Source organism: Oncorhynchus clarkii, chromosome 13 (assembly GCF_045791955.1).
Source record: "Oncorhynchus clarkii lewisi isolate Uvic-CL-2024 chromosome 13, UVic_Ocla_1.0, whole genome shotgun sequence".
Classification (NCBI taxonomy): Eukaryota; Metazoa; Chordata; class Actinopteri; order Salmoniformes; family Salmonidae; genus Oncorhynchus; species Oncorhynchus clarkii.
The window spans coordinates 62,993,414-63,003,413 of NC_092159.1; the positions used below are offsets into that span (position 1 = coordinate 62,993,414).

A 10,000-nucleotide genomic window follows, 5' to 3' on the forward strand; every position below is an offset into this window, starting at 1 on the left:
GTCTCAAGAGATTAAATGTTTGTGTCCAAATGGAGTGAGAAGGACTTTTGTTGGATCAAACATCCGTCCACCACCTGGCTTTATTGTTAGTCAGCCAAATGTTATGTATTTCCAAACAGCAAATCCGAAACTTAACAGTTGTCTGGACCAGGGACATGTTGTGTTTATGCAACCCTATGCAACAAAAGGCTCCCAATTGGACAGAGACAGCAGATGGTTAATGCAAAAGAAGAGCCATATAAAGCAAAACGTGACAGGCTTAGTCCTTATCCAACCCTATCAGGCCTCAGAGTGTCTCTGGTCCAGGCCTATGTCGGGTGGCTCCTGTAAAAGCAACCAAAGGTCCCTACAGAAGCTTTTCTCCTAACACCTAGGCTACAGCTGTCCATACATATGCCAACACATTCTTTAAACAAACTTTCAGACTGACCAACGGACGATAAAAAATATGAAATAATAACTTCTGAGTTGGCAACTAGAACATGAACTTGATTGAGTTTTTGGTTTTGCTGTCTCCCGTTTCATTCCGTAAGAGAAGAGAAGCGCCATAAAAGAGAGATGTTTTTAATCTATTGAAGTCGGTGACGTTTTAGAACGTTGGAACGACGATCCGTTAAACTGCGCGCGGAATTAGAGTGCTGCAGGCAGACGATCATGTGGCTCGAGCGAAAGAAAGACCCCTGCGCGCTGAGCGGCTGAGAGCGCGGGCTTTGGACTCCGGAAGAAGGGCGATGGAATAGAATTCAACGTTGCCTGGCGACCGACCGACCGACCGACGGTCGACTGAACTATTGGGAGTCAATATGCCAACGTTTTCTGTCATGTACAAAGGAGCAGTTATCATTAGCAGGTAAACTCCGGTGAAGAGAGGAAGAGGGGAGCGGAGCAGGTGTTTGTGAAAGGATGATGATGTGCTTTACAAATCCGCTTTTTACCTTCTTGAACACGTTTTTTTTTTTATATATATATATAGGAATACTAGGCTATTATTAAAACCGTTGATGACCAGAATGTAATTTGTTTAGGCTGTCAATTTATTGAAAAACGGATTTTAAAGCGCGCCTTTGAATGGTGCGTTTCAAAGCTGCTGTCCGTTTCTCCACCGCAGAAGCCCGATAGACAACAAATTATGTTTTGATAGTGCAATTCACTGTAGGATATATCCTTTTTTTTGTTGTGAACACAATGTATACTTTAGTTTAAAAGAATGTACTAGAAAAATGCACATTTTTTTGCAGGTTTGATCAATTACAATAATGTTTGGAGTTGTGTTGCGCCGGCTAAATTGTTGTTGATAAAGAACAAAAGTAATACTAGTGTATTTTATCAAGTGTGTAGTCTATCTTTAGTGTATTTTACCCAGTGTGTAGTCTAGTTTACCCAGTGTGTAGTCTATCTTTAGTGTATTTTACCCAGTGTGTAGCCTATCTTTAGTGTATTTTACCCAGTGTGTAGTCTATCTTTAGTGTATTTTACCCAGTGTGTAGTCTATCTTTAGTGTATTTTACCCAGTGTGTAGTCTATCTTTAGTGTATTTGACCCAGTGTGTAGTCTAGTTTACCCAGTGTGTAGTCTATCTTTAGTGTATTTTACCCAGTGTGTAATCTATCTGTAGTGTATTTTACCCAGTGTGTAGTCTATCTTTAGTGTATTTTACCCAGCGTGTAGTCTATCTTTAGTGTATTTTACCCAGTGTGTAGTCTAGTTTACCCAGTGTGTAGTCTATCTTTAGTGTATTTTACCCAGTGTGTAGTCTATCTTTAGTGTATTTTACCCAGTGTGTAATCTATCTGTAGTGTATTTTACCCAGTGTGTAGTCTATATTTAGTGTATTTTACCCAGCGTGTAGTCTATCTTTAGTGTATTTTACCCAGTGTGTAGTCTATCTTTAGTGTATTTTACCCAGCGTGTAGTCTATCTTTAGTGTATTTTACCCAGTGTGTAGTCTAGTTTACCCAGTGTGTAGTCTATCTTTAGTGTATTTTACCCAGTGTGTAGTCTATCTTTAGTGTATTTTACCCAGTGTGTAGCCTATCTGTAGTGTATTTTACCCAGTGTGTAGTCTATCTTACCCAGTGTGTAATCTATCTGTAGTGTATTTTACCCAGTGTGTAGTCTATATTTAGTGTATTTTACCCAGCGTGTAGTCTATCTTTAGTGTATTTTACCCAGTGTGTAGTCTATCTTTAGTGTATTTTACCCAGCGTGTAGTCTATCTTTAGTGTATTTTACCCAGTGTGTAGTCTAGTTTACCCAGTGTGTAGTCTATCTTTAGTGTATTTTACCCAGTGTGTAGTCTATCTTTAGTGTATTTTACCCAGTGTGTAGTCTATCTTTAGTGTATTTTACCCAGTGTGTAGCCTATCTTTAGTGTATTTTACCCAGCGTGTAGTCTATCTTTAGTGTATTTTACCCAGTGTGTAGTCTAGTTTACCCAGTGTGTAGTCTATCTTTAGTGTATTTTACCCAGTGTGTAGTCTATCTTTAGTGTATTTTGCCCAGTGTGTAGTCTATCTTTAGTGTATTTTACCCAGTGTGTAGTCTATATTTAGTGTATTTTCATAACGAGGATACAATAAACTACACTGTAATTTGAGTGTAGCCTACACAGCTCATCCGGTCAGTCACGCACCCCTCTCCACCTCTCCATGTGGGCAATGATGCAGGGAGATGGAATAGGGTTGGTTAGTTGTGAAGACCACATACATACACAGCACTAATCTCTCCCTGCCAGCTTGTTATAACACCACAGCCTGTATTGAGCTATTATTACACTACATTGTAGCCTATTATGGATGCATTTGGGAAGTTAATGCCAAAACCCAGTATTATTGTATTATTTTGACCCTCTGTTAGATATTTGCTATGTAACAACTGTTAGTCCAATCTGACCTGAAACAGAACCAAAAAGGAAATCAGGATTTTAGTCTTAACTATCCCAAATCTCCAAATGAAAACGTTGAAAGGAGAATTAGTGGGGAATTTGGCAAGGCTGTTGAACGTGTTTACTTTGCAGTCCTGGTGCCAATATGAGCTGATTTTCACAGAGAGAATAGACAAAATAGAAAATATAAAGCCAGAATAGAGTTGGGATTGGTGGCTATAATAGAACAAATGGTGGTCCTAAATGGTGCGTTTGGACTCTCGGTCCAGTGAGGGGCTACAGCTACAGTAGTCGATACTGGGTTGAGTCTGAAGCCATGGGTTCTGGATAAAGATATTGGCTAGTCATATTGTTTGGTTTTATTACTATGGGTCAAGGTTCCACGAGGACATACAGCAGATCCAAAACATGAGGGAAGAACCATCCAACCACAAGAATAACACTCCTGCTGTGGACATCAGAGAAGTAGAGGATCTGTCCATGTCTTCTGCTCTGTGATTAGTGTACCGTGTTCCCCTCCTCTCTCAGATGATTTTCAGACATATTGCTTCCTGGCCGTGTTCCCCTCCTCTCTCAGATTATTTTCAGACATATTGCTTCCTGGCTGTGTTCCCCTCCCCTCTCAGTTGAATTTCAGACATAGTACTTCCTGGCTGTGTTCCCCTCCTCTCTCAAATGATTATCAGAAATATTGCTTCCTGGCTGTGTTCCCCTCCTCTCTAAGATGATTATCAGACAGCTTTCTAGTCAATGGACAAAGACACATCTGCTTTGTTTCTGTGTTGATTTGGGTTGTCATTTGGTGGCTACAGATTGTGTTTGGTTTATCAGTTGGGTCACAACGGTGTAACAAGGGTTAAAAATTTGGTTCATAGTAGATCAGGGCTCTCCAACCATGTTCCTGGAGAGCTACTGTCCTGAAACCTACAGGAGGGTGGCTTTCCAGGAACAGGGTTGGAGTTAAAATCTATAGGAGGGTAGCTCTCTAGGAACAGGGATTGTAAACCTACAGGACTGTAGCTCTCCAGGAACAAGGTTGGAGTTAAAATCTATAGGAGTGTAGCTCTCTAGGAACAGGGTTGGAGTTAAAACCTACAGGAGGGTAGCTCTCCAGGAACAGGGTTGGAGTGTAAACCTACAGGAGGGTAGCTCTCCAGGATCAGGGTTGGAGTGTAAACCTACAGGAGGGTAGCTCTCCAGGAACAGGGTTGGAGTTAAAACCTACAGGAGGGTAGCTCTCTCCAGGAACAGGGTTGGAGTTAAAACCTACAGGAGGGTAGCTCTCCAGGAACAGGGTTGGAGTGTAAACCTACAGGAGGGTAGCTCTCCAGGAACAGGGTTGGAGTTAAAACCTACAGGAGGGTAGCTCTCTCCAGGAACAGGGTTGGAGTTAAAACCTACAGGAGGGTAGCTCTCCAGGAACAGGTTGAAGAGAACCACAGGGATTCCCCTCATTCACTGAATACCATAGAAGTAGAATGATGGATCAGTGTCTAGTATATTTGTATCTATGCTGTATGCTTATTACCAGATGGTTCAGTGTCTTGTATCTTTGTATCTACAGTTGAAGTCGGAAGTTTACATACACATTAGCCAAATACATTTAAACTCCGTTTTTCACAATTCCTAACATTTAATCCTAGTAAAAATTCCCTGTTTTAGGTCAGTTAGGATTACCACTTTATTTTAAGAATGTGAAATGTCAGAATTAGATTAGAGAGAATGATTTATTTCAGCTTTTATTTCTTTCATCACATTCCCAGGGGGTCAGAAGTTTACATACACTCAATTAGTATTTGGTAGCATTGCCTTTACATTGTTTAACCTGGGTCAAATGTTTCGGGTAGCCTTCCACAAGCTTCCCACAATAAGTTGGGTGGATTTTGGCCCATTCCTACTGACAGAACTGGTGTAACTGAGTCAGGTTTGTAGGCCTCCTTGCTTTCACACGCTTTTTCAGTTCTGCCCACACATTTTCTATGGGATTGAGGTCACGGCTTTGTGATGGCCACTCCAATACCTTGACTTTGTTGTCATTAAGCCATTTTGCCACAACTTTGGAATTATGCTTGGGGTCATTGTCCATTTGTAAGACCCCATTTGCGACCAAGCTTTAACTTCCTGACTGATGTCTTGAGATGTTGCTTCAATATATCCACATAATTTTCCGTCCTCATGATGCCATCTATTTTGTGAAATGCACCAGTCCCTCCTGCAGCAAAGTACCCCCACAACATGATGCTGCCACCTCCATGATTCACGGTTGGGATGGTGTTCTTCGGCTTGCAAGGCCCCCCCATTTTCCTCCGAACATAACGATGGTCATTATGACCAAACAGTTCTATTTTTGTTTCATCAGACCAGAGGACGTTTCTCCAAAAAGTACGATCTTTGTCCCCATGTGCAGTTGCAAACCATAGTCTTGCTTTTTAATGGTGGTTTTGGAGCAGTGGCTTCTTCCTTGCTGAGCGGCCTTTCCAGGTTATGTCGATATATGACTCGTTTTACTGTGGATATAGATACTTTTGTACCTGTTTCTTCCAGCATCTTCACAAAGTCCTTTGCTGTTGTTCTGGGATCGATTTGCACTTTTTGCACCAAAGTACGTTCATCTCTAGGAGACAGAACGCGTCCCCTTCCTGAGCGGTATGAAGGCTGCGTGGTCCCATGGTGTTTATACTTGCGTACTATTGTTTGTACAGATGATCGTGGTACCTTCAGGTGTTTGGAAATTGCTCCCAAGGATGAACCAGACTTGTGGAGGTCTACAATTTTTTTCTGAGGTCTTGGCAGATTTCTTTTGATTTTCCCATGATGTCAAGCAAATGATATCTGCAGGTGATCTATAGTAAGTCATTGTGATGAGGTTTATATTCATAAAGGTCCTCTATTAGGCCTGAATAGATAATAATATCTGTAGTAGACCTATAGTAAGTCATTGTGATGAGGTTTATATTCATCAGGTAAAGGTCCTCTATTAGGCCTGAATAGATAATAATATCTGTAGTAGACCTATAGTAAGTCATTGTGATGAGGTTTATATTCATAAAGGTCCTCTATTAGGCCTGAATAGATAATAATATCTGTAGTAGACCTATAGTAAGTCATTGTGATGAGGTTTATATTCATCAGGTAAAGGTCCTCTATTAGGCCTGAATAGATAATAATATCTGTAGTAGACCTATAATAAGTCATTGTGATGAGGTTTATATTCATCAGGTAAAGGTCCTCTATTAGGCCTGAATAGATAATAATATCTGTAGTAGACCTATAATAAGTCATTGTGATGAGGTTTATATTCATAAAGGTCCTCTATTAGGCCTGAATAGATAATAATATCTGCAGGTGATCTATAGTAAGTCATTGTGATGAGGTTTATATTCATAAAGGTCCTCTATTAGGCCTGAATAGATAATAATATCTGTAGTAGACCTATATTAGGTCATTGTGATGAGGTTTATCTTCATCAGGTAAAGGTCCTCTATTAGGCCTGAATAGATAATAATATCTGTAGTAGACCTATAGTAAGTCATTGTGATGAGGTTTATCTTCATCAGGTAAAGGTCCTCTATTAGACTTGCATACTACCAGAAGTACTCTACCATTCATCAACACAAGACTACTGTTTCTTCTTCTTCTCAATGCTCTCCTAAAGAACACATTCCTCCCTATGACTCCCTTCTTTCCAAACATTCACTTTCTATCCCTAAAGCCAACGTTTGGTCTACCCACTTTCACCAACGACTTCAACACTCAACCCTCGAATAACAGTGACTTGCTTGGTTCATTTGTACGTACGTCAAACCTCTCATTGTCTTAGTTACAGGAGTCTTTTGTCCTCTGTGACGTGTCCATGGAGCCTCTCACGCTGAAATATTGATATTCCCCACTGCCCCGGGGGGCTGAATCAGAAGGCTAGATCCCATACCCCGAGAGATTGTCCCCGGGGGGCTGAATCAGAAGGCTAGATCCCATACCCCGAGAGATTGTGCAGACAGTGCAGATTGTCATTGCTTACCAGTACCTCCATGGTTCACACAGAGAACAAAAGGCCAATAGAGAAACACAGGTGAATTTGTGTCTGTTGGAAAGCTGACAGACAGTACCTGGTTTTTCCTTTAGGATTTTGCCTGTGCTTATCTCTATTCCGTTTATTTTTAAACCTAAAAAAAAAAAAAAAACTCACCGAAGATAAGTATACCCATGAATCAAAATCAAATGATATTTGTCACATACAACAGGTGTACTGTGAAACGCTTACTTAACCAACAATGCAGTTGAAGAAGTAGAGGTAAGACAATATTTAGTAAAGAAACTACAGTAAAGACTCTAATGCAGCCACCACCACCATGAAGAGTGCATTGACGTGTTGTGTTGGTTTTGCCCCCAAAAATAAGGCTTTTTAATTCAGGAAAAAAAGTTCACTTTATTTGCCATATTTTTTTGCAGTACTTGTTTTGTGCCTTATTGCAGACATGATGCATGTTTGTAATATTTGTATTAGTATTGTGGAGTAACTACGATGTTGTTGATCCATCCTCCGTTTTCTCCTGTCACAGCCATTAAACTCTGTCATTTAGGTTAGTATTGTGGAGTAACTACAATGTTGTTGATCCATCCTCCGTTTTCTCCTGTCACAGCCATTAAACTCTGTCATTTAGGTTAGTATTGTGGAGTAACTACAATGTTGTTGATCCATCCTCCGTTTTCTCCTGTCACAGCCATTAAACTCTGTCATTTAGGTTAGTATAGTGGAGTAACTACAATGTTGTTGATCCATCCTCCGTTTTCTCCTGTCACAGCCATTAAACTCTGTCATTTAGGTTAGTATTGTGGAGTCACTACAATGTTGTTGATCCATCCTCCGTTTTCTCCTGTCACAGCCATTAAACTCTGTCATTTAGGTTAGTATTGTGGAGTCACTACAATGTTGTTGATCCATCCTCCGTTTTCTTCTTTCACAGCCATTAAACTCTGTCATTTAGGTTAGTATAGTGGAGTAACTACAATGTTGTTGATCCATCCTCCGTTTTCTCCTGTCACAGCCATTAAACTCTGTCATTTAGGTTAGTATTGTGGAGTCACTACAATGTTGTTGATCCATCCTCCGTTTTCTCCTGTCACAGCCATTAAACTCTGTAACTGTTTTAAAGTCACTATTGACCTCATGGTGAAATCCCTGAGTGGTTTCCTTCCTCTCCGGCAACTGAGTTCAGAAGGACGCCTGTATCTTTGTAGGGACTGGGTGTATTGATACACCATTCAAAGTGTAATTAATAACTTCACCATGCTCAAAGGGATATTCATTGTCTGCTTTTTTTACATTTTTACCCATCCACCCATCTTTTACCCATCTTTTACCCTACTAATAATGTAGGTGCCCTTTGCGAGGCTTTGGAAAACCTCCCTGATCTTTGTGGTTGAATCTGTGCTTGAAATTCACTGCTCAACTGAGGGACCTTATAGATACATGTATGTGTGGGGTACAGAGATGGGTTAGTCATTAAAATGTAATTATTGTACACTGACTGAGTCCATACAAATTATTATGTGACTTGTTAAGCAAATGTTTACTCCTGAGCTTATTTAGGCTCGATATAACAAAGTGTTTATTGGGTTATTGACTCAAGACATTTAATCTTTTCATTTGTAATGAATTTATAAACATTTCTAAAAACATAAATCCACTTTGACATTATGGGGTTTTGTGTGTAGATCAGTGACACACAATCTCAATTGAATCCATGTTCTGATTGGCCAGTGAGGGGCCAAGCATCGACACACCTACAGCTTATTTACTCATCAAAGCTCGCGCCACGTCCCGGTCTTGCACTCATAATTCCCGCTATGAAAATAGCAAAAAATATCTCTGACACCCCCCCCCCCCCCCCCGACCTACAGCGCTACAGCCAGTGCTGATATTTACAATGATGCTCTAGTGGCCTGGTGGTGTTCTGGAATCTGTGAAACCAGGAAATGTGTGTACTGTATAATGGAGATGTATATTGGTTACTGCTCTGGGGTCAATTAGTTTGTTTCTTTGTTGTCAAACCTTGGATAATCAATGTAAAGCTGATGTTGGTGATTCACTTTGTTTCATTTTCTCTTCCCCTTCTCCGTTCCCGTTTTCCTCACCTCAAACTCCTCTCCTCTCCTCTCCTCTCCTCTCCTCTCCTCTCCTCTCCTCTCCTCTCCTCTCCTCTCCTCTCCTCTAGGACACTAATGGGTCCGTATGGGGTAGATCGTGCCGTTCATGAAATAGAATTTACCGACTGTGAGAATGGACTGGGTAAGTCTGTAACACATTCTATCCCACAACACACTCAGCTAGCTACAGTACTGACCAGTGGTGTAGCGGTGCTTGGAGAAGTGGGTATACTCACATTTTGACAAAACTTTGCCGAACAGCCCATTCTATTTACTGACTGTGAGAATGGTCTGGGAAAGTCTAGAACACATTCTATTTACTGACTGTGAGAAGACTGGACTGGGAAAGTCTAGAACACATTCTATTTACCGACTGTGAGAATGGTCTGGGAAAGTCTAGAACACATTCTATTTACTGACTGTGAGAAGACTGGACTGGGAAAGTTTAGAACACATTCTATTTACCGACTGTGAGAATGGTCTGGGAAAGTCTAGAACACATTCTATTTACTGACTGTGAGAATGGTCTGGGAAAGTCTAGAACACATTTTATTTACTGACTGTGAAAAGACTGGACTGGGAAAGTCTAGAACACATTCTATTTACTGACTGTGAGAAGACTGGACAGGGAAAGTCTAGAACACATTCTATTTACCGACTGTGAGAATGGTCTGGGAAAGTCTAGAACACATTCTATTTACCGACTGTGAGAATGGTCTGGGAAAGTCTAGAACACATTCTATTTACTGACTGTGAGAAGACTGGACTGGGAAAGTCTAGAACACATTCTATTTACCGACTGTGAGAATGGTCTGGGAAAGTCTAGAACACATTCTATTTACTGACTGTGAGAAGACTGGACTGGGAAAGTTTAGAACACATTCTATTTACCGACTGTGAGAATGGTCTGGGAAAGTCTAGAACACATTCTATTTACTGACTGTGAGAATGGTCTGGGAAAGTCTAGAA

At 40.7% G+C, this 10,000-nt stretch overlaps 1 protein-coding gene across 7 annotated transcripts in view; it reads left to right on the forward strand.

Annotated features, from left to right (window-relative positions):
• LOC139365214 (syntaxin-binding protein 4) overlaps positions 1 to 10,000 on the forward strand; it is a 146,951-nt gene that overhangs the window by 36,852 nt on the left and 100,099 nt on the right. For 6 of the 7 annotated variants that reach the window (XM_071102703.1, XM_071102704.1, XM_071102702.1 and 3 more), the window contains exon 2: positions 9,100 to 9,173. In XM_071102703.1, the coding sequence (XP_070958804.1) occupies positions 9,107 to 9,173 (67 nt within the window). In that variant the 5' untranslated portion in view covers positions 9,100 to 9,106. Of the gene's footprint in view, positions 1 to 686; positions 851 to 9,099; positions 9,174 to 10,000 lie in introns of those variants that run through there. The other variant, XM_071102700.1, reaches the window with a different exon arrangement.